Source organism: Macaca mulatta, chromosome 3 (genome assembly GCF_049350105.2).
Source record: "Macaca mulatta isolate MMU2019108-1 chromosome 3, T2T-MMU8v2.0, whole genome shotgun sequence".
Lineage (NCBI taxonomy): Eukaryota > Metazoa > Chordata > Mammalia > Primates > Cercopithecidae > Macaca > Macaca mulatta.
Window position 1 is genome coordinate 2,331,745 of NC_133408.1, and position 24,016 is coordinate 2,355,760.

Genomic DNA, 24,016 nt, shown 5'->3' on the forward strand with positions numbered 1-24,016 from the left:
ACTTTTATAAATGAGCTCCACTTTCAATATCTTAGAAAATTTCTTTAGCAAAATGATTCTGCCTTTGCAGATTTTAGTTATGGATGAGATATTGCTTAGACAGCGCTGTTCAACGAGGCCCTAATTAACAACTATTTTTGAGTATCACCTATGTGTCCCATATTCCACATGCAATGTTTTAAGTACCTATGCATATAAAAGGTGAGTGACAGCTAAAATTAAAGCACTCTTCCCTCAACTACAGAAGATAGAGAACAAAGAGGGAAATTTTTGGAATCATGAGAAATTCACACACCAACACACAACAAAATACTTCAAAAGACATTGATTGGTGCTACAATTTCAACTTACCTACCATCAGGTTTGATCTGTCTATTTCGTTTTTCTTAAAACACAATGGTTAAGTTAGGGAGCTGTAAAATTTAATTCAAGACAACTGTTTTTCCCCATCCCTGCCTCCTTCATGTGCTCTGACAGGCATGCTTTCAAATAAAATTCCACACTGCTTTTTCTCAAATAAAAGGCGTGCTAGTAGCCAAGCACTAGAAAACAAGGCAGCACACACACACGCACACACCCCCCAAAATAAACGTCACACACACACACCCCCCCCCCCCACGCAAAATAAACGTGTTTCAGGTTAGGATTATGGTTTTAGTTTTGAGCTTTTAAAAAAGTAGTAAAATTATACATTTAAAAAGATAAAAATACCTTAACTGTGTCCTTTTAAATAAAGGTGAGCTTAGAAGTTAGGACCTTTGAATTCAAAAGTTCCTGTTCACTTTACTGTTAGCCACTGAAATTCTAAAAAAAGAAAAAAGAAAACCAGCAATGAAGGGCATCGAGGGTAGTGCAGACACCAGGGAGACAACCTCTGCCTGCCATTGGCGCCCCTGGTTACACTGTCACCACCTCTCGGAGCCAGCAGGGCCTCTCCAGGGAGCCCACGGCAGGCTCCAGGCAGCTCATCACTGTGGACACCCTGGTGGCTCCAAGACAGCGTAAACATCCAGGAGACCTGGCTCAGGGTGAGTCTGGGAAAGCCAATGCTGACATAATTTTCAGTGTCTGTGAGTCTCTGCCGCTGAGACAGGAATGAACACACTGCCTGAATGAGAGGAAAAGAGACAGCTGCCCAGCCCAGTCATAATTTCATTCTTTTCATTTTTCATTTCTTTCTTTTTTTTTTTTTAAGACAGGATCTCACTCTGTTGCCCAGGCTGGAGTGCAGTGGTGCAATCTTGGCTCACTGCAACCTTGACCTCCTGGGCTCAGGTGATCCTCCCACCTCAGCCTCCCAAGTAGCTGGGACCATAGGCGTGCCCCACCTCATCTGGCTGATTTTTTTGTATTTTTGTAGAGATGGGCTTTTGCCATGTTTCCCAGGCTGGTCTTGAAATTCTGGGCTCAAGCAATCCACTAGCCTTGGCCTCCCAAAGTGTTGGGATGACAGGTGTGAGCCCATCAATTCCTCTACGAATGGCTAGGTTTGTGATCGGTAAAGGAGATTAATCTTGCAGAGGGACTCATTTAAAAGGCCCTAGAGACAAGGCCCGGAGAGACCCAGAAAGATCACCTTGGGTCCCTTTAGAAGGACTCTCATGTTCTTCTGATAGCCACAGAGCAGCTCAGGTGGTGTTTTTTTCATTCATGAGGATGAAAACATTGCAAAATCAAGACAGATTAAATCAGCACACTCCAGAGATACTTGCCACTGAGCAAAGGCTTGTTGAGGGTGTAGAGAGGTGGCAGGTCCTCTATGTTGGAGATCCGCTGGTACATGGCCCTGGAAAGGTGGTCCCCATGGTAGAGGCTTCCCAGGATGATGCTCGAGAAGTAAATGGGCTCCACGAAAATGCTGAGCAAGGATCCCTGGATGCCCACCACGTTCCAGCTGGAGGGATAAGAAAGCACAGTCTTCAGGGAGCTCGGACTCAGTGCCGACGCGCCCCAGCCCAAGCCTGAGTGGTTACAGGGATGCACTGACAATTCTGCAGGATACCAACCAACTGACGAAGGAGCGAACAAAAGTAACAGACTGCTTTAGCAGCTTACGATCGCAAAGACAAAAATCTACTTAAAAGTTATTTTACGCTGTGATTTTCTTTACCATTACGTTTCCCATAATCAATGAGCCATGTGTGTTTCTTGTGAGAAAGTTGTGGGAAATATCAGAAAGGAAATTACGTATTTATTTCATTACAGCAGGTCCCCTTATCTGAGGTTTCACTTTCAGAGGTTTCAGTTACCCACTGTTAAGCATGATCTGAAAATACTAAATGAAAAAATTCCAGAAATAAACACTTCCAGACTTTAAATTGGATGCTGCTCTGAGGAGTGTGATGAAATCTTGTGCCGTCCAGCCAGGGGTGTGAACCATCCATGTTGCAGATGCCACTGGCCCGTTAGCGGTCACCTTGGTGACTAGATTGATGGTCGCAGCATCACAGTGCTTGCGCTCAAGTCACTCTTATTTTATTATTAATGACTGTTGTTAATCTCTTACTGTGTCTAATTATAAGTTAAACTTTATATAGGAATGTACTTACAGGAAAAATACCAGCACGTACAGGGTTCAGTCCTGTCTACAGTTTCAGGAGTCTACTGGGGGTCTTGAGACACATCTGCGGAAAAGCGGGGACCACTATACCTCTTTTAAAAATGATAGCTCTTCAAGGAGCCCTTCAAAACATTCAACTGCTTATTTCCTGTTCTCTGCAAGTGACAATGGCACTGAATGCACAGGGAGAGAGGGTGTGGGGTTTACAGCGGCTGCATGTGTGCAGCTGACATGCACGACACCAACTATGCACACCAATGGCAACTTAGGTATTCGTTATCAGGTCCAGCACACACATGCCTTCACAATATGCCTGTTCTCTCTTTCTGAGCCCCGCAAACAGCATGCTCTGCTCAGCCTGGGAGTTGCTGTGTCCAGAGCACCCTTTGCTGGGCACTATATACACATGGTGTGAGGTACTGGGGGGAGACACAGCCTAGGAGCTAAACAATAATGCAATGAAAAGACAAACAAAGAACCATAAATTGAGGTAAAATCAATTTGGAAGAAAGGGCAGGGTTCTGTGAAAAAGAAAAAGGGGTGTATGAACTTCAAGGAATGCTCCTGGGGTGACCCTGAAGCTCAGCCCCAAAGGAGGGGGCTGTGAGGCTGAGGGAGGAAGGCATGTCCCAACCTAGGGGGCAGGGGACGCAGGACAGCAGTAAGGGCAGCCAGGGCAGAGGGGCAGGGCAGGGGCCCCTGAGCAGCCAGGAGCCTGATGAGGGATGGGGCGGTATTCAGACGGCAGAGAGAGGCCAGAGAGAGAGAGAGAGCCAGCCACTCAAGCCTTTTGCTTACCTGCTGCCTGAGGCCTCCCTTCCCTGCCGCCCAAGCCCTCCACCCCGATTCTGACCTCCATGTAATTTACAGGTCCATGTCGGGTTATCCGCCCCATCCTACCCCAGCATGGGAAGAGGTTTCTGTCGGCTTTCTTTACTGACCTATCCCAGCACTCACAATATGTACCTGACACACACACAAGATCAATAAATGTGTCGAATGGACAAATCCTCCAATTCCTATGACACGTTCCTTCCACCTTCCAAAATGGAAATGAAAATGCAGGTTTCCCTAACTTACAGAAAAAGCATGAACTGATTCAATGCCTCTAAGAAACACAGGCCTATTTCTTCTCTAGATTAGAAGCCTCTACGCACTTAGAGCATCTTTAAGCTGAATTCAGTCTTCAGGGCAAACTTTAAAGCAGTGATCCTGCAAAAACCTACATTTGTTAGGAGTCATTAATTCTGAACACATGCTTTGTAAGAGAATTCCAGGAGTGTCTACAGCTCTGCAGAGGCCCTAGGTGGGAAATGGTGTGGCACCAGCTCCCACCAATGCACCTCACAAAGGACAGCTGGGACAAACGTCATCAGGATGAAATCGCCTAGCGCCAGTGAGAGGGTGTCAGGCACAGTCAGCATCCATGCAAGTAAAACAAGTAAAGCTCTGCAAAAACTGCGGGCAGGACATCTTCTAGAGATACCCACTACACGTCCACAGCCACCTGTCCTGCGGACCCCATGGAGGGTGTCCACTCACAGAGTGCTGTGACGTGTTTGGCTGACACTCGAGGAACCTAAAGGTGTCCCCACTCTCATAGCATGGCCTCAGGCTCACTGCACCCGGGTCTAGGCATCTGTGCCTGGCCTTACTCATCTTTCATTTTCCTTGTGCCATTTATTTAGGAAAAGAGTCCAGAGCACTATCATCTGATCTGTCCCCTGATCCAGCAAACGGCCTGGCCTGAGAGACTGAGCTGCAGACAGATGTCGGCCAGACCACACAGGGCAGGAGAACTACTCTGACCCAAACCACAGCCTCCACAGCCAGGCTTTGAGGGAAGGACTACAGCTTCCTAGTGGTTGCCCCACACCCACCTTTTCCTGCTTCCAACCCAGGACCAGCCAGAGACCCCCCTGGGTTCTTCAAACAGCTGCACGGGAGGCCACCTTCTGCAGAGCCCATCCTGGCTTCCCCTCCTTCCATCAGAACATACCCAAAGCCTCCCTTTTTCCCTACAATAAAGCCATCCCCCTTCCTGTGCCTGCCTTTGAGTCTGCCCATCACAGGGGTCCGGCCCCCTTGCCATAGCCGACTCGGAACAGACAGGCTGCTGGTCCTCCTTTGGATGATCTTGTTTGTTCCCACAGCTCTGTGCAGCTGCGGACAGAGGCCGAGGTCATCTGAACCAAGACTCTCGTTCCTTCCCATGGCTCCCGCACCAACATAATCACCAAGGGGTGGCCAACCCCATGGGAGCCTCTTACCCCGTGGTCCTGCGGACAACTCTCTGGTGCTGCGTTCACCGCCAAACTGCCTGCCAGTGGGACGGACACCCTGGTGACCTCCAGTGGCAGTGCCGTGGCTCCCACCCCACCCTCAGCCTACCGTGGCCCTGGGCCCTCCATAAGAGAAACAGGTCAGCCTCACCCATCCACCTGGCCCTCCAAGGTGGCTGCTCCCCACTCCCCACTCTCCCAGAGCAGGGACACAGCTACAGCCAACTGGCCCACTAGGGCTCTTTCTGGGCAACTTTTCTGGCCATTTGCTATTTCTTGGCCCACCCATGCCATCTCTTCTTTTTTTTTTTTTTTTTTTTTTTTTTTTTTGAGACAGAGTCTCGCTCTGTCGCCCAGGCTGGAGTGCTGTGGCCGGATCTCAGCTCACTGCAAGCTCCGCCTCCTGGGTTCCTGCCATTCTCCTGCCTCAGCCTCCCGAGTAGCTGGGACTACAGGCGCCCGCCACTTCGCCCGGCTAGTTTTTTGTATTTTTTTTTAGTAGAGACGGGGTTTTACCGTGTTAGCCAGGATGGTCTTGATCTCCTGACCTCGTGATCTGCCCATCTCGGCCTCCCAAAGTGCTGGGATTACAGGCTTGAGCCACCGCGCCCGGCCGACGTCTCTTCTAAGAATATCCCTTGTCCTAGGTTCTATCAGCTTGTGTTTGTTTCTTCATTGAGGTAAAGTCTAGTTACTATATAATAAAAGGCTTGGAGCTTAAGGGTTCAGGTCCATGAGCCCCGACTTCTGCATTTATGTGTGTGACATCCCCACGCCCCAGCAAGGATCCTCCAAATAGATGGCTTTGTGCTTTGCAGGTGCAGGAATCAGCTTGTAACTAAGTCAAATCCTTGGTTGGTCACATGAGACATCAGAAATCTCTTCCCAATATGTGGTTTTTCTTTTCCAAATATGTGGGTTATAGTAAATAATTCTTGAATTTTTAGCTTAGTCAAATTTATTCACTTTTCTTTATAATTTGGGTTTTCTGTGCCTTATTGAAGAACCCTGCTTGAGACCAGAAACACTGCCAGGCACTGCTCTGCGTACTGAGGTCCTTAACTGGCCTGGCATGTGCTTTGTGGACAGCGTATGGCGGGCTGCTTCTCTGCACAGACAGCCTGTTGTGTGCAGGGAGGTGGCCACAGGGAGCCCTTGCCCCTTACCGTGCAATCTTGTCACTGCAGGACATGGTGAGCAGCCGCTCCCCTTGCAGCACCCCGTCCCACGTTTGGATGCTCGCATTGGAGCGCACTGGAATCGTCCCCTCACCAGACTCTATTTTGGTCCGTAGCTGTCCTCTTGCTTTACGATTTGGGTGTCTATCTGCTGGTTCTAAGAGAGAAAAAAGAGTTAAAACCCCACAGGTAGTAAACCATCTATTTGATTTATTGAAAAGCACATCTAACAATAGCTTATAAATTTAAAATATAGTTTGTGCATATAAATGCACATGCTTATGCCATACATACAAAATACACATACAAAATAAGTATGTGAAACTGAGAGGCTGAGTATGATGGCTCACACCTGTAATCTCAGCACTTTGGGAGGCTGAGGCAGGTGGATCGCTTGAGCCCAGGAGTTTAAGACCAGCCCGGGCAACACGGTGAAACCCCATCTCTACAAAAATTACAAAAATTAGCCAGGTATAGTGGTACATGCCTGTGATCCCAGCTCCTTGGAAGGTTGAGGTGGAAGGATCGCTTAAGAGCCCAGGAGGTCGAGGCTGCAGTGAGCCATGATTGCACCACTGCACTCCAGCCTGGGTGACAGAGCGAGACCCTGTCTCAAAAAAAAAAAAAAAACACAATTACATGAAATTGAGTAGGAAAGACATAACACAAACACAATTCACAAAAGTGGTCTCCAAGGGAGTTGGGGAAATGGGGTTTTCACTTTAACTGAAATTATTTATTTCTATCATTAAAAACGAGCTGAAGCAAATAGGACAAAATACTAACATTTGCTAATTCTGGGTGATGGATACTTGGGTGTTTGCTATGTTTTTTTCCTCTACATTTTTAAAATTTCCAAAATAAATCTAGACAGATGCAGAAATAAACCCATGGAAAGTATAGTAAAACACCCATAGTGAGTATTTCTGGGTTACAGGAATATGGGTGATTTTAATGTTCCTTCTTATATTTTAAAAATATTTAGCAACATTCCACAGTGAGTATGCCTGTTGCTTTTATAATCAAGGAAAGTAATGTAATAAAACGTTCCATTTGGAATAAACACTGCCTAAGAACTTGGGAGAAGGGATGTGGATACAAAACACTAAAAAACAAAAGTGCTAACCTCAAATATAAAGAAGGATGGAAAAAATATGATCACAATAGCAGTTTCACTTTTCATTAGTGTCTATCTGCTGCTGAAATATCAGGCAAATAAATACTTTAATTACACATTTAGCAAATTAGAATTCCTCAGAAATATGGAGGATCACATATACCTCTGATATAGAGATATTTATTACCCAAATCTAAATACAGATACAATTTTAATCCAATACTCTCGCTCCATTCTAATTACTTGGTTAATTACAATCAGCATTATTCGTTCATTAAAGTTTTCTAATTAAGTTATTAATTGGAAAGAAAAAAAGTCCATGCTTTTATAGAGACTCTTATCAGATCCACATCCAAGTCTGAAATTAAAAAGAGAAAAAAGGAAAAGGGATATTAACATAGGTTAGTTCTTTTATCTGTTACTTCATACAGATACATTTTCTTGAGGAACTGCCTTGTTGAAGAATCTCGTCTCATACCTTCCAGGATTGGCTCATGTGGTGAGAAGATTCTGGCATCTCCACAGGGAGAGGTGCTGATGTACAGATGAAACTGGACATTCTCCTTCAGCCTAAACCCTCCTCGCTCTGATTTCTGAAAGATGGATCTTTTTTGATCATCTTTGTTACTGAAAGGAAAAAAGTTGCAAAAGTAACATTTAAAGCTGTATATAGTTAAATTTTAGTCTATCATAGTTTAAAATAATTTTCAGAGGCTAGTATTTTCAACAGGGGAAAGATAAGTTTGAACTGGAATATTTATTTTACATGTTTAGGGTAATTAATACAGTTCTTGTCCACTCAATAATGGATATGTCATCAGAATGTGAGTAACTTTTCCTTCTTCCAATTTATGACTTCAGAACAGAAAGATCACATACAAAAAATGGCATTGTAAAGAAAAAGAGTTTGGACACATGACTAGCTCTTTCTAGAAATAGTGACTAGAATAAAACTTACTATCTTTACCTGGCATTATGGGAACTTCTATTTATACTGCATACAACAAAATCACATGGTCTTAAACACAGACTTGAAATTTATGACCATGTCATGTTATTGTATGTATGTGTGCATATGTTTGTTGAGCATTGTGGGAGAATGGGATCTAGCCTTATTGTTACTAATTAATTATGTTTTGAGTTATGATTTTGAGAGATTTTCCATGATTACAGAAACAATGAAAGGTTTTGCAATAGTTTTCTAATAGAAGAATATTTTAATAGCTTCCTGTCCTTATTTGTTTACTAAACTTACTTTAAGTAAAGCTCAAGTTGTGTATAAAGAAATCTGAGCAAGGATCTCCGAGATATTATTTCTGCATGGCAGTCATTTAATGCAAGGCCACGATCACTCATGTATTCACCATTAATACATTTTGTTCCTGTAGAAACACTTATCACCTTGGCATCTTTAACATCTGTGCCTGGAAAAAAAAAAAAAAGAGACATTATTTTCTGTAATTCACAGTAATGTTTGCCTAACTGTGCTCCTAAAGTCTGATCCTTATTCTCAGTGACTTAACTTTTCAGGGGCCAATAGACTTTTCAAGCTCATCTTCATGCATATTCTTACCACCTATTTTTTTAAGTGGGCAAATGTATACACTGCAAACAACTTCCTATTGAGGACTCACTTTGTGACATTTCTGGAAAGCCAGCCATCCTCACTGCTTAGTGCACAGACACTGAACTCAAGGAAGTAATTTCGTCTGGTATGCAATAGCATCTTTTCTTGAATGCCCACAACTAGAACACAGCTGGGCAACACTATGGAAAGGTAGACTCACTGGTCTGGTAATTAATCTTGACATCAAATATCGAAGTACTAAAGAGGACAGGAAGGAGGGGTCAACAGCACCCAGAGGAATAAGAAGGAAAACAGAATTAACTTGCGATGTTTTCATTAGCAAACTGTCACCATGTAACCATACTGGGAGTGAAATCACAAGCAGTGGTGATCTCCCATAAACATATCGCTCTGTCTCAACTGTGTGAGATAAACTGCTGACCAGAGGTGTGATGCCGGGACCCTGGAAGTTACCTGCTGGGAGACTCGCATTCATACAGCTGAACCAACGGTGTGCACACCATGTGGCAGGTATGCACCAGGTCTTTTAGGTAAATTGTCCTCACTGCATTCCCACGATGTCCTCTGAGGCTCATGCTACTAATGTCTCCACTGTATAGATGAGGGAACTGAGGCACAGAGGCCTCCTAACCTGCCCAAGGCCACTCAACCAGCAGGAGCCCCTGAACCAGCTGTCTGGAGTGCCAAGTGCTCCAGCATCCTGGCTTCAGATGTAAACTATGGCTCTGAGCAAGCGGTCTCGGTGAAATACACACTGAGACGTAAAATGTTCCCAGAAGGTGATCGGCCTCTTCTAAGGTGGTTAAACAACAACAACAACAACAACAACAACAAAAACGATGAAAGAACACGACCAGCTCCCTCACCCAGGCTGCTGGAAGAGGCAGGGAGTCTTACCTAGGGAACTACTCTATTCAGTAGTTGTGGTGTTCACCTTTGATTAATGTAAAAGATAGCAGTAAGGAGAGATGTAAAGGGGGAGAAAATACAGGTACAAAACATTAGAACAGAAGTTGCTGTTTGAGTACTTCCTCCTCCCCAGACACGGCACGGCAAGGAAACAAGTCATGAGCAGAACAGCCAGGTTTCCTAGGGCAGCAAGAGGTGGGTCAGTGAAGAGGGCTGCAGAGTCTGATAGAGGTGACCCCTCAGGGGGAAAGGACAAGAAAGTCACATCCCGAGAACTGGGGGGTTTCTCCTGGGCTGGTAGATGTAGAGAGAGAAACCGTCACCAGCTTCCTCCCTTACCTCTAGGGCCTGCTTCCTGCATCTGGCTGTCCAGGCTGGGCTGAGCAGGTGCTGGGCACAGAGGTGGCCCCACATGACAGGGTCCTCTCCCTGAGTCTTGCTCCACCCTGGAGAGCCAGGCACTGGTCAAGGCTGTGGCTTCCTCTGAGCTACTCACAGAGACACACTGCTACATGTTCTCACTCCCGGGATGTGGGAAGAGGATTTGGGGGTTCCTTTTGCTACTGGGAACTTCTAGACTAATTTAACAGAGTTTCTTCTATCATTCTAAATTGCGTTTTTTTCCCCCACAGATTTTCTACTCTTGCTAGAGCTTTCTCCCTCCTCAAAAGAAGTCACACAGAAACTTGTCTGGCATCGTTAACATTAACTGATACAACAGATAGGCCCTACTTTCAAATAAAGCCAGAATTAGTAAGCCCCCTGCCATCTTCCAGAGCAGACTGAGGCCATTCACAGGAGGAAGATGACAGGAATCAGATAGTATGCTTTCTCCAAATACAACAAACTTAGGTTAAAAAGATGAACATTTGGGGGAAAAAGCTTGTATGTGCAGTTCCTAAACTTGCGTATGGCAGACATTTTGAAGAAGAAAGGAAGTAACCATCTCCCATCTCCCGCTGGTGTGCCACGGTGGTTTCTGTCAACTGAGAACATTTCACATTTGTCAGACATGAAAACAGGCAGGGTTACATACAACACCAAGATGGTTACCTGTTGTCATGACGACTCCAGCCAGTACTTTTCTGCGAGCGTGAGGGGAGGAGAAGTTGTCGGTCAGGTCACCGAACTTACCCAGGACCAGGCGTGAGACAGCGTCAGCTAAAACCTGTGTGGGAAGCACAGATGCAGGTTAGGGGCCAGGTGCAGCTGGGAGCAGGGCTCACTCTCTGAATGCTGCACGCACTCTCCCTTATGGAGTGACACAGGCTGCTTCTCATCTGGAAAACCACACAGGTAAATCTGGCAAACAAGTATGTGTGTATGTTTCTTCCAGAACATTCCTTGGAAATAGACACCCCAGGATCCTGCCAGGCTCTGGCTGAGTCCTTTGCCACCCGCATGGGGCCAGTGTGGAGTGTGGGCACCACACACAAGCATTCCTCCAATCCTCACCGCAGGCCAGCCCAGCTCTCAGGAGGAAACCGAGGCAAACAGAGGCAAAACTGCCTGCTCAGGGCCACCTGCCCACGCCTACACCCACCTAATATGGCCCTCCCACCCCCCTTGCCCTCTCTCACGTGCACACACAGTGTGGCTCAGTCAGCTCCAGGTCACACATAGCTGGGAGCACAGCCCAGGGTGATGTGCAAAATCACAGGCAAGAGAAAGGAGCAGCTTGGAGATGCGGTCCAGGGAAAGAAGCCACAGGCTGTGCACAGCACCTCCCTCAAAGGCGCCACCTAGGGGTTCTCAGTCACTCCAGCCTCTCCACACAAACGCGCTCTGGCCGCGCTCACTCGCCCAGACGGCACGATAGAATCATGTACCAGAGGACAGCACAGGGAGGGAAAGCGCTTAGACGTCCGGAACACCTGAACAGGTATATGTTCAGGTCAGACAGACACCTGTTTTAAGGTGCTTCTGAGAACAGACATATTTGTTGCATTTTGGACGTGGTCTTATGGCGTATGATTTATCTAGGATATAATGAGCCCATGGCATTTTGGGAAATGATGTCTGCTGGGAGGTCGGTGTTAAGAGCCAGTTTCAACTCATGTCCCACCAATTTCACACTTGTCTGGAAAATCAAATGACCACTAGGAAAACTCAGCATCCCCAGGTGGTCCTTAATAAAATATTTCTGAAATGAATAGAAAAGATAGTTGTCAGGGTGTTTTCCTCTTATCATTGCACCAGCAAATATCAGTGAGCCCCACAGGACAGTGTTCAAGACAAGTCATGTGGAGAATGGCTTTGGTGGCAGGGATCCATGCACCCGCAGGCAGCGGCATCCGCAATGCAGGGGTGAGCGGATGCGGGGAACTGAGGCTGTGACAGAAACAGGACGAGGCCAGGGTGCCAGAGGGAAGGGGTAACGCATTCGAATTGGCCAGGGCGCCAGAGGGTAAGGGTGATTCATTCGAATTTAGAGAGAGAAAAAGCCATAAGAAGATTAGGGATAAGCTAGAGGAAATAAAAGTTTCCATTTCATATAAGAATAGGCAAATCTCCAAATTTTCGAAGAGAGGCGAAGAAATCTAACTTCAGAGTGAGCTCCGAGAGCCTTGAGTGGAAGGAAGGTCTGGTGCTGGGGCTGATGCTGGTGAGCGCTGGCATCTGAGGCACATGGCCAGGGCTCAGCCCCCTCCCCTTGAGGGGATTACTGGTCTCACCCTGCATGGTTAATGAAGGACTTCCCTCTTAATTTGGGGGACAGATATAAGAACAAAACAAACATGCTTTTAAGAGTTAAACCCATGCCACACAGTCCCAGGCAGCACCATTTACCTGCAATGACACGCAGGGATGTCTGACCTACGTCCTTCAAGGATTACTCTAGAAAAAGAGTGAGGGTTTTCCACCCACCCTAGAACGCACATTTTGAAATTTCCTGTCAGAAGACAATAGAGCCCAGCAACAAAGCCCAAAGGATGGGTTCTGAGAGGGCCACCTGGGTCCTATAAGGAACACATGTCACATTCCTGGGCTACCCTGGGGGCTCTGAAGACACAAGGTGGCAGGGTCCTCTGGCAGAGACTAGAAGTGCAGCTCCATCCTCTCATGCCCTAGTGGTTCTGGACATGAGGCCTAGAGCCTGGTGTTCAGCACCTACAGAGCCCAGGGGAACATGGCATCAGGGGGCTGAGATGGCCCTGCCCACCTGCACCCCTCCCCAGGCTGGAGACCAACAGATGCCCCTCCAGCCTTCCCACGCCAGGGGCTCTGGTCCTGCTCCACACAGAAGTCACTGCAGGCACACCGCCAAGCCAGGGAGGCAGGGCTGACGTCTATACTGGGGCTTCTATCTGTGTCCGCCTAAGGTGCTCACAGCCTACATACTAAAGGCTCAGACATCTGGGATCCATGGCATTTGATGTCATTTCAATGGTTTTATATGCCACTCTGTCAATATTAAGGGAAGACAAGTCACATCAGACAATATTTTGAACTCAGGCTTTAATATTTTAGCAAAGAGTAATCCTGAAAATAAAAAATCACATGGGATCTAGCACCACTGATTTGTTAAAGTACAAATGGACTAATAATCCTTATGAACAATGTTGATGAGAGGTTAATAAGGGAAGCAAGTATTTGGTTTGTTAAAAAAATCAGTGAAATACCTTGAATATATTATTTTACACTGATGTTGTATTTGGTTCCTTTAGGCAAAATAAAATACATTTCCTTCCTTTAAAACAGAACTCCTGGTCATCTCAGACTACAACTGCACAGAGGTTATTCTAATTGTAGACAACAGCAAAAAAGAAACTATAAGACACTTGGATTCTTCCAGGGGAATACAAGTCACCTTCAAGTCTTCTGGTCAAGGGCAGTATACATGTTATCTTCGAAGTGAAGAAGACTCTGATACAAAGGAATAAATGAATAGAGGGTCAAAATAATAATTTTTGCAATAGACCAGAAGAATTTTGGATTTCCAAGAAAAGAAGCAACACATAATCAGAGAGTTTTAGGATTTAGAGATGAGAACTAAAGGCGATTTTCTCCTTTACTTTTTCTCTTTCATGTAAGCCAATCTGAGCTCACCCTGGAACTTCCCCTTCCTTCATCCTGATTTCACTAGGCTGGGGGAAGGAGGGGAAGATCAAATGGAAGAGTGGTTGCCCACCTCCAGCCTGGGCAAGCGGGGAAGTCCTCATAAAGCCCATGCAGGAAATTCAAAGTAGAGACTCCCAGACAACTGGCAGGCCCTAGAACAGTTGTCGGAGGCCCCTCCCTTCCTGCCCTCTGATAGGTGCTCACTGCTGTGCTGCCTCATTCTCTGCTTCGAGGGGCTCCTTGGCTGAGGGACAGCGAACAGCCACCAGTCAGTCATGTGGGAGCCCAGAGGCTGCCATCCTGACTCAGACTTGGGTTTTCAGCTGCTGACGGGCTGGTGTCACTTATCTTGAATGTGAGATTCCTGGATGAGACCTTTGAAGGAAAATGGTGCTGAACTGGGGGCAAGGTTTCAAAGACTGGGTTCTTATTCCCTCTCTCCTGCTAAAGGCTTGCTGTGGGATGAGGGTCATCGGTTGGTGGGGGGGTTGCCTAATGGGAATAGAGTTATGGATAGTGTTGTAAACACTGCCCTGGTGGACGGGGCCTCAGGTGTCCCTGCCTTGCATTGCGACGGAGCCAGCAAGCACTAGGATGCAGATGGCTTCTCAGTGGCCACATGGCCATGGAAATCAAGGAAATGCTGCCCCAGCAGCCAGACTTACCAGTAACTCCTCCTGATGGGGACAGAGTGATGTCAAGGGAGAAAGTCAATAGTAATCCTGAAACTAAAATGTTGTCTAGAAGCATTACCAAGAGCAATGACCCTGTGTTTTAAAGCAGCAGCACCGTTCCTCACCTGCGGTAAATGCAGCTGAAGACCCTCACTGGGAATAGGCTGGCGAGATGGCGTCTGATCCAAGTGCAAGTTAAAAATGGTGGCCAGGGCAGACTGTGCAGCCCGGGCCTTGGCAAGCTTCTTGTTTCTCCCCGAGCCTTCAAAGAACTGACCATCCACGACCACAGACATGACGAAGCTCTTGGCATGGCTCTCCCCACTCTCGGAGAGGAAGTCATACTTGAGTCCTGGGCGCAGTTCGTTCAAGATCATCACGGGATTCTTCCCACTCGGGGGTGGGAATGGTGGTAAGACAGGGAGAGGAGGCTGGGCTAGGCTGGCAGGCACCGGGGAGGCTGACAAGCTGAGGTCCCCGCTGGAACTGAAGGAGTCATCCCCGTTGGAGCCCACATAAAAGGGAGGCTCCGCCTTGTCAGGAGTTTCAAAACCATTGAAGAGCGTGTCAGGGAAGTCGGCCTGGTCAGATGTGAAGTCCGTGTTGACAGACAGGGTCCTCCCCATGGCCAGGTGGGCCTCAGAGGCATTAGGAAACTGAACGAAAGATCTCAAGGCCTTCTCAGCAGCATGGAGTTTGGCCTTTTTCTTTGTGGGACCAGAGCCCTCAAAAACCTGGCCATTCACCTCCACAGACATGACAAACAAAGGCGCGTGCACGGGCCCAGTCTGGGACAGGAGCGTGTACTGCAAACCAGGCTTGATCTCATTCAGCTGCATCAGGGCGTTCTTGGGAAGGACGGGCCCTGGTGTTCTCCTCCTTTTCTTCAGGCGGTACTTGGAGTGGCCATTGCTGCCCTCCTCCAAGGACCGCTTTCTGCCGGGGCCACCACCACCCCCATTGGAGAGCTGAGAGCCCTCGCCAGGCCCAGGGGTGCTGCCATCCTTGGGGGACACGTTGTCCAGATTGCGGTTTTCCTTCACATCAGTGCTGCTGGAACCTGTGGTGCCCAGAAAGAGTAACTTACAATGCCTTCGTTGCAGGATCTTGTAAATGCAAAATTTATAGATTCCTTTAGCTCTCTTTGTAACTGGTTAAGTGATGTGTGCTTATCAATTTTATTCCTTGATGTATACATGAAGAGTTAGACATTTAAAGAACTATCAGCCTCAACTAAACAAGTAATTTGACACTTTGCTCAGTGACTAATACCATTTCTATTCAGTGTCACCAACTGCTTTTGCTTTAAAAAGTAAAATCTTTAAATAATTTTTTTTTCTGAGAATATTCTGAAGTATCTAGACTTTTTCAACCTTATCAAAATGTGGGATGATAAATTAATCCAGAAAGACCTTACATATTAAAAAGGTCTTTATAATGAAATGACAATTTAATATAAATATATGGATTAATGTATATTTATTTTAGCATTTTCCTTTCACTGTTGTTTACCCTCATTTTATCTACGGGTTTTAAATTGCAGTGTCTCTCAGAAGAGAAAACTATTTTAAAAACTTGCATCCATAGATAATTAGTTTTTCAGGTTTAAAATATTCAATCAATAAATGCAATTATTTGATTTAGTTTATGAACCAATCTTTAAAAGCTGCTTATGTAATTGTGTAAAGTATTACAGCTATTTAGTTGTTGTGTTTGGAGGGTATGGTTTTATTTCTAGCATCTATTTGAAAATGAGAACATTATATATGGGGGCTGATTAAGTCTGAATCCTTAATACCACTCCATGATAGAAAGTGTGTAAGAACAAGACACAAAACTGAAGCTGTAGGCAGGCTACAACCTCCTAACTTCATAAATACACTTTCTGGTGATTTTGTCTTTTTTAAGACAATTATTTGATGAATTTCCAGAAAAATTTGTTTATCCTAACTTTTAAAAGTATTTTAGATTTCAAATTAATACAGATAATTTTAGAATTCTAAAATTACATGGCAAAATAAACATAATTTTAAAATTTTATTTATTTATTTATTTATTTGTTTATTTTTGAGACAGAGTCTCAGTCTATTGGCGAGGCTGGAGTGCAGTGGCGTGATCTCAGTTCACTGCAACCTCCACCTCCCGGGTTCAAGTGATTCTCCTGCCTCAGCCTCCTGAGTAGCTGGGACTACAGGCTTGCACTGCCATGCCTGGCTGATTTTTGTATTTTTAGTAGAGATGGGGTTTCATCATGTTGGCCAGGTTGGTCTTGAACTCCCGACCTCAGGTGATCTGCCCGCCTTGGCCTCCCAAAGTGCTGGGATTACAGGCATGAGCCAGCGTGCCCGGCCCTAATTTTTTATTTTAAAATTAGAGTAAAAAGTGTTCATTAAGCTTTTTAAAAAATAGAAGAAGAAATAATTCCTCTCCATCATGGCTAGGCAGCTGTCACATGGAGCCCAGGGGTGAGGGCTACAGTGCCCTGCAAGGTTGTAATGTGAATGAAAGTTAAAGACATCTACCACCAGATTTCAAAAATCTATATTAAGTAACCAAAATATTGCTAAAATTGTAAACCAATTTACACGTGCCCCATATGGTGGCTTTAGGGTCTATTTCTACTACATGTGTAAAGGTAGATTCTCATTATGTTAAGCAAACTGAAAAGTTGTGAAAATGTTCATCAGCTTCATCCATGGGAAGGTTGAAAGGGACCAAGTCCTTGCCCTTGGCTGCCAATCTTTGAGGTTAAAGATCTCTAATTCCAGGGCTGGCATCATTCAGCCAAGACAGCAGAGCATAAACCTGGTTTAGACACAACCCGTGGGAAAACTGATGCCACACTGTGGCAGAGGCTAAGAAATTTAAAACTTTCTCTACAGACATCATTTCTCCAAAATAATCCTCACACACACACCACTTCTCCCAGTTGACAAAGCTGATGGAATGGACATTAAATTTTCATTTATAACATCCTCCAGCAAAAGCTCGATAGGTTACTCCTTTCGGTGCTCAAAGGGAAAAAAAGGTTAAAAAAAAGTAGAGCCAAGATGGAAGTCAGAGATTAATAAACTGAGCAAGAACATGACATACTAGATTACTGCTTACATTTTTACTTTGTTGCTAAACAATTATCAATATCAAAAATCAAATCATTATAAATGTATTTAGACAGGCATTTAACCAAATATTTATAACCTCTGAAATAACCAAATACTTTTCTTTCAGAAATAAAAATAATTACTATTGGATTGACAAATAATTTTGAGAAGAATATACTTCTGTAACAGATTACAAACATTCTAAACTCTTACTTCAGGAGCACACTGAAATACTTTCTCATTGTCATTGAAAATGCTACTATAATAAAGGAAAATACTAAAACTAGAAAAAGATGCCACTTTCACAGCTTTTCTTAAACAGATGCCTTCTCTCTCTGTATCATGCTACTACATTTCATAAATGTACATAGCTGATCATGATAGGGCGTTGCATTGCTTTCAAAATGATAAAAAAAAAAAAAATACAGAACCAGAATTTCCAAGTTTCAGCACTAGAACATCAGCTTATCTTTACAGAAAAATTATTCGGGAGGATTGTTTATCATGTCAAGTTATCACAGGATCAGTTTTGGGATAGTTCCAGAACCTACACGATCATGAAGCCTCTGTCCATGCGAGGTGACTGCAGCTGCAGGCTGTAGGCCACAGTCCTGACACAGAGGCCCTGGGGACCCCTGCACACGCTCTGTCGGTGGGCTACTGCACGGGCCAAGCACAGGTCACATTTTCTCAAATGAGGAGTATGGACGTAACCCTTCTCTTAAAGCTTGTGGCAAAATTGGAAACAGTGACTAGAACTGCCCAGTAAAAACATAAAGCTGAGTTTTTAAAAGATCTCAAGAGCAGGACTGATGAGGAAAAAAACCTGAGAAAACAATCACCAGCAGCCACGGGCTGCGCACACATGAGCAGAAGTGAGGTGGGCACACTGGTCCCGTGGGAGCTGGGTAGCGCTGCAGGAAGTGGTCTCACCCTCACACCCCAGACGGCTGACTTCAACCAAAGCCAACACTTAGCGTACAGTCCATAGAGCAGAGGCCCAGCCCCCTCCACAGCATCCACAGCACACCCACGGGGCAGCACTACCACGCAGAAATGTTTCGCTGGGTCACAGTTTGGGTTCTACATGGTACACAAGAGCGATTCCAAGACCCCAGATCGTCAGTTTTGCGTGAAGTCAAAGGGAAAGTGCTGAGCCAAGTTCTAATGCTCAATAATCACTCCCAGTGACATGTCACTCATCATTGATAGCTGCATGTTATTCCTTAAGACAAGTAAGAAGGTAAATATGGATAGTTATATTAGTTAGAGCAATGATGCCTTTGTTATAATTTCTCTACTAAACTCTCCCAACTTCTGTGAAAGCATTTAAATCTGTTTTCTGAGACTGAAGATGAACTAGAAGAGATAAGTACCTTCAACGAGCTTTTTATAGAAGAAAACACAGAGGAAACACTGACGTACCCCAGCGGCTTTCCACCCACCCGCCCCAGAGAGAACAGCATGGAAGGAGGAGGCCCACACCAGTCCCAGCTTTCATTAGCACCTTTGCGAACTTCAGATCAACAGACACATGTGAACCCCCTTCCTTCAAAATGCAGGGAGAACCTGCATTTTGAAGGGAAATATTTCTGTACTATTATTGCAAAGGACTGGGTATTTAAATCAATCTCAGACATTTATCTTCGATTTGCATGCATGAATACTCAAGAGCATTATTCTAAGAGGCGTGCCGTGACAGGACTCCACACGAAACAGTGGGGCTTCATGAGATGTGCCCAGAAGCCCATTCCATCGTCACAGTGATGCCCCATGACGATAACGAGGAAGGAAAAACCTAGACATACCGCTGCAGGGAAAACGTCTACAGCAAACTCTGACACCTGTTGCAGAGAACACACCAAAAATTAAAAACATGCCACTGTCAGTAGAACATGTTATGGGAAAAAACACAATTCCCCACATTGGTCTCATGAAATATATTTGCAAAAACACCAAAATGTTAACATAAAATTAGCTATCTGATACTATGTGATAGGCCTAGATCTTACTCATGTTTTCTTCATCTTCTATATCCATGGCAAAATACTTTTGAGGGTTTCTTGACTGGCGGAGACTGTTTCTGTCTGAAAGACAGTAAGAAAATAGCATTTAGTGTGCCTATGATATGAGTAATGTGAAGTAAGTCTACTCTAAGGAAATAATTACAATATTATTACAAATTAAAGGGAAAAAATCATAAAATAAGAACTAGGTCTTGTTAGAGAAGTCAGATCTGCCATCTGGTAAAAAATACTCCTCCTTGGCACATTCCAGTCCAGCAAAGGACTTCTCACGTGAATTCCAGTCCAGCAAACGACTTCTCGTGTGGATTCCAGTCCAGCAAAGGACTTCTCCCGTGGATTCTCCCACATGGAGGGATGATGAGGGTGGGACCAGGTCCCAGCAAGGGAGGTTCAGGGCCAGTGCCCAGGGACCTCACACCACTCTGAGGAGGGTGGGTTTGATTCCGGGCAATGGAGGGCCATGAAGAGCGCTGAACTAGGGACAAAGGCACTGGCATCTGCACCCTGGAAGGACATCTGCTGCGGGATGGACTAAGGACACAACACGCCACGACAGATGGCGACAGACCTCAGAGGGGCGCTCACATACTTGCCATCTATCTTTACTCTGGATAGACTTTTGGTTTCCAGCTGTAAACTAAAGCCACACCGCAGAACCAGCACCCACAGCTTCTCTCTTAGCTACTTCTCTCTCACCTTGAATAGCTCCTCATGCAGACAAAACTAAAGTGCATATGACTGTTAAAATTCAATCTAATTTCTTAGCTACATAAAAGTACTATCTTGTTGGCAGGAGAAAACACAGGAAATCCTCAAAGAACAAGTATCACAATTTCTGGTTACTAACAAATTTAGGAATTTCCTCTTCTTAAATATTTTAGATATACTTTGTTAGACTGTATTAATACATGATCTATAATAAAGAATATCCTCAAATTGCAATTGAGGAAAAAGAGGATTCGCAAATTTTATAATCACATTACTTTGTATACAAATAAAACTTATAAATCACTAAAAGGCAAACTCATTGCTCTTAGAAAATGGTGACTAAAATGTACTAAAACATGCATATATCTTGTATCCCTATATCAAATATCTAAAAGTATTTATTTTAGATATATAGTTTTTCATGAAATCATTTGTTAATAACTTTCAATCTCACTATATTTCAGGCAAATGTGTTGCTAAAAGTTAAATCAGTTTCTCTTTAGAATCCTTTATTCAAGAAAGTTTGCCAGATAGTTTTAAAAGCATTATTATTTTACAGTCATTAATTATTTCAAGATATATTTTCTGAGAATCAATTACGTGCACAAGAATCTAAATCAGATTCTGAGAAACATTTAAGTTTAAATATTGCCTGAATAGCTGATTATATTAAGGAATTATGATACATTATTTTAGGTGTAGAAATGGTAATTCTCTTTTAGTGACATATACTGAAGTATTTACAAATAAAAGGACAATATCTAGAATTTACTTCAAAATAATTCAGTGTGGCGCGAAAAACAGAGACGAGGTGTAGACAAAACCAATCAAAGGGCCCTGGTTGGTAATTACTGATGTGGCTGATGGGCATGCAGAGTTCTTGATACAACTGTGTATTTGTATATGTTTTAATATTTTCATTATGGAAGGACTGATAAAAAGTGATTGGGTTAAGGTCTAGAATGGGAAGTGAGATGTAGGAACAGAGGGCAAGAGCCCTGTCTTGCAGGCAGGGCAGATGCCCTCAGTAGGCTGTGGGTGCTCCCAGGAGCCTCCTGGCTGGAGGGATCAGGCCAGAAAACTGGGGACATGCTCATTAAACTGAGCTTCAGACGAGAGGTCTGGCTGAGCATATCATGAAGACGGGAAAACAGGTGGTGTGTGTGAAGGCACTGAGGTTATGCAGGCAAAGTGATGGCAAGGCGCTTCTCAGAAGCCCAAACTATAAACTGGAGGAACAACAAATAAGCCTGTCCAAATAGCTCTGTTCTTATTGGCTGAAACGCGTTTTAAATAGGCAAAGGAATGTCCTCAGTGGGAAGGCGGAGGTCTTCTCCTTTTTCCTCCCATTAAATACAACTAAGAATCCTGGATATTATACATAAAACACACATAAAAAGACTGAGAGATGCAGAGAAAGCTGACAAGCCAGGGGGCCTCAGGACCTAAAAAGCGACCCTGCATTTTCCTTTTGCTTCATTTTCTCAACATAGAGCTGAAGAAGCCAGAACCCAGAAACATCAACAGGCATTGGCAAAAACAAAACACATAAAAAGCCGCAACAAAAGCTGCTCTCTCTGGCCAAAGGACCAGGAAAGAGGTAGCCCAGCAAGACAGAAAACTTTTTAGACAAGAATTGCTTGATTCCAGGCAAACACCAGAGAGAAAACCTCAACCACACCGCCCCCGTGCCAGGCTGTAAGGACAATCCAGAGTCCCCTTGTTGGGTGGTGTCTGACAAGGCTGAGTGACAAGCCACAATTTTCATTCCCACCAGGCTCTAACAACCCCTTCCCTTCCCACACCACAATGCAGAGTCATGGAAGACTGTGTGGGGAACCTGGACTCTCTTCCCAGCTGGTGGAAACAACGCTAGCCCGTGCTGTCAGTGCAGGCTCCAAATGGAGCAGTGATGAGGCCCTCTCACAACGGGGAGGTATCCGGGAGCCCCAGTGGAGAACTTGGACTTATCCCCCATCCAGCAGTAATGAGACAGCATCCCTGCTTCCTCTGACACCACGGTGTATGAGAAAGTCAGCTAAAACAGAAGGCTTGAGTAAGATTTAGAGTCTCATAATATCATATAAACAGGTTCCAATAAAAAATCACTTGTCACACCGAGAAACAGAAGATATCAAACTAAACGAAAAAAGACAATCAACAGATGCCAACAGGGAGATGACACGGATGTTAGAATTCTCTTAGAAAGACTTTAAAGTAGCCACCATCAAAAAGAATAAAGTGGGAGCAATCAGTCTAGGTGATCTCAGCATTTACTACAAAGCTACAGTCATCAAGACAGTACAGTGTTGGCAAGAGGCAGACGAGCAGATCACAAGAGGATAGCACAGAGAATCCCCAATAGACCACACAAATATGTCGAACTGATTTTGAACAAGGGTGCAAAAGCAATTCCGTGAAGGAGGCACGGCCTTATTGGGGCAACCAGAGATCCAAAAAAATTAACCTCAATTCAGGTCTCCTACCTTAGTCAAAACTTAACTCAAAATAGATTATGGGCTTACATGCAAAACATAAATCTATGAAACTTTTAGAAAGTCATAGGAGAAAATCCTCAGGATCTAGGGCTAGGCAAAGAGTTTTTAGACTTCACAGCAAAAACACAATCCACAAAAGAAACAACTGACAAACTGGAAGTTTAAAACTTTTTCTCTGCAAACTTCCCTGTTAAAAAGATGAAAAATCAAGCCACAGACTAGGAGAAAATATTTGAAAAACACACATCCAACAAACAGAATATATAAGAAATTATCAAAGCTCAACAGCAAAATAAACAAACAGTCCAATTAGAAAATGGGCAAAAGACATGAAGAGGATGTACAGATGGAAAATAAACTCATGAAAGGATGCTCAGGATCATGAGTCACCAGGGAATGCAACTGAGAACTACAGTGAGATAACTCCGTTGCACGCTTCCGAGAAGGGCTATTAAGCATAGTGTCGCTTTAACAACAGTGACAGCCCCAAGTGAAAAGGAGGCTGTGGAGAAGAGGGATCTCTCGGAGACTGCTGGCAGACATGTGAAATGGGAGAGCTACTCCGGAAAGTAGCTTGGCAGTTTCCTGAAAATAAAACATGCAACGACCACATGACTCAGCAATTGTACTTCTGGGCATTTATCCCAGAGAAATGAAGGCTTATGTTCATGTACGTATTATTTCTTACAACTACATGTGAATCCATATTATCTCAAAATAAAAAGTTTTTTTAATTTTTAATTTTTTTTTTTTTTGACAGTCTGGCTCGCCCAGGCTGGAGTGCAGTGGCACTATCTTGGCTCACTGCAACCTCTACCTCTCAGGTTCGAGCTGCCTGCCCCAGCCTCCCGAGTAGCTGGAATTACAGGGACACGCCACCATGCCCAGCTAATTTTTGTATTTTTAGTAGAGAAGGGGTTTCACCATGTTGACTAGGCTGGTCTCGAACTCCTGACCTCAGGTGATCCACCCGCCTTGGCCTCCAAAATGCTGGGATTACAGGCATGAGTCACCGCACCCAGCCTTCAAGATAAAAAGTTTATTAATAATAGGCAGAAGACACACAAAAAGCTAATTTAATTCTTATATATAATTAATCAATAATTGGTTTGCTTGAGAAGGCTGACTTCTCTCAGATACCCGGGACCAGGAAAAACAAACTTTACAACAACAATAAAAGTGCTGAGGCACAGGAGTGAGCCCAGCTCATGTCGTTCACCGAATTCATGTAGTTCACCTTGTTTTCCTGCCCTTACGTATTAAAATTCTTTTAAAAGGACATGGAAAATGTCTCACAGTAGAAAACAGTCAT

General features: G+C 44.5%; 1 protein-coding gene across 24 annotated transcripts in view; it reads right to left on the reverse strand.

Moving 5' to 3' along the window:
• Window positions 1-24,016, reverse strand: part of ADARB1 (adenosine deaminase RNA specific B1) — a 139,445-nt gene that overhangs the window by 23,847 nt on the left and 91,582 nt on the right. For 5 of the 24 annotated variants that reach the window (XM_015132728.3, XM_077995449.1, XM_028845244.2 and 2 more), the window contains 8 exons: window positions 19,484-19,558; window positions 14,496-15,430; window positions 10,688-10,802; window positions 8,393-8,561; window positions 7,616-7,764; window positions 6,508-6,627; window positions 6,009-6,177; window positions 1,713-1,894 (listed from right to left, as the gene is read on the reverse strand). In XM_015132728.3, coding sequence (XP_014988214.3) covers window positions 1,713-1,894; window positions 6,009-6,177; window positions 6,508-6,627; window positions 7,616-7,764; window positions 8,393-8,561; window positions 10,688-10,802; window positions 14,496-15,430; window positions 19,484-19,558 — 1,914 coding nt within the window. Of the gene's footprint in view, window positions 1-1,708; window positions 1,895-6,008; window positions 6,178-6,507; window positions 6,628-7,615; window positions 7,765-8,392; window positions 8,562-10,687; window positions 10,803-14,495; window positions 15,477-19,279; window positions 19,316-19,483; window positions 19,559-24,016 lie in introns of all 24 variants that reach the window. The other 19 variants (XM_077995450.1, XM_077995446.1, XM_077995441.1 and 16 more) reach the window with 12 other exon arrangements.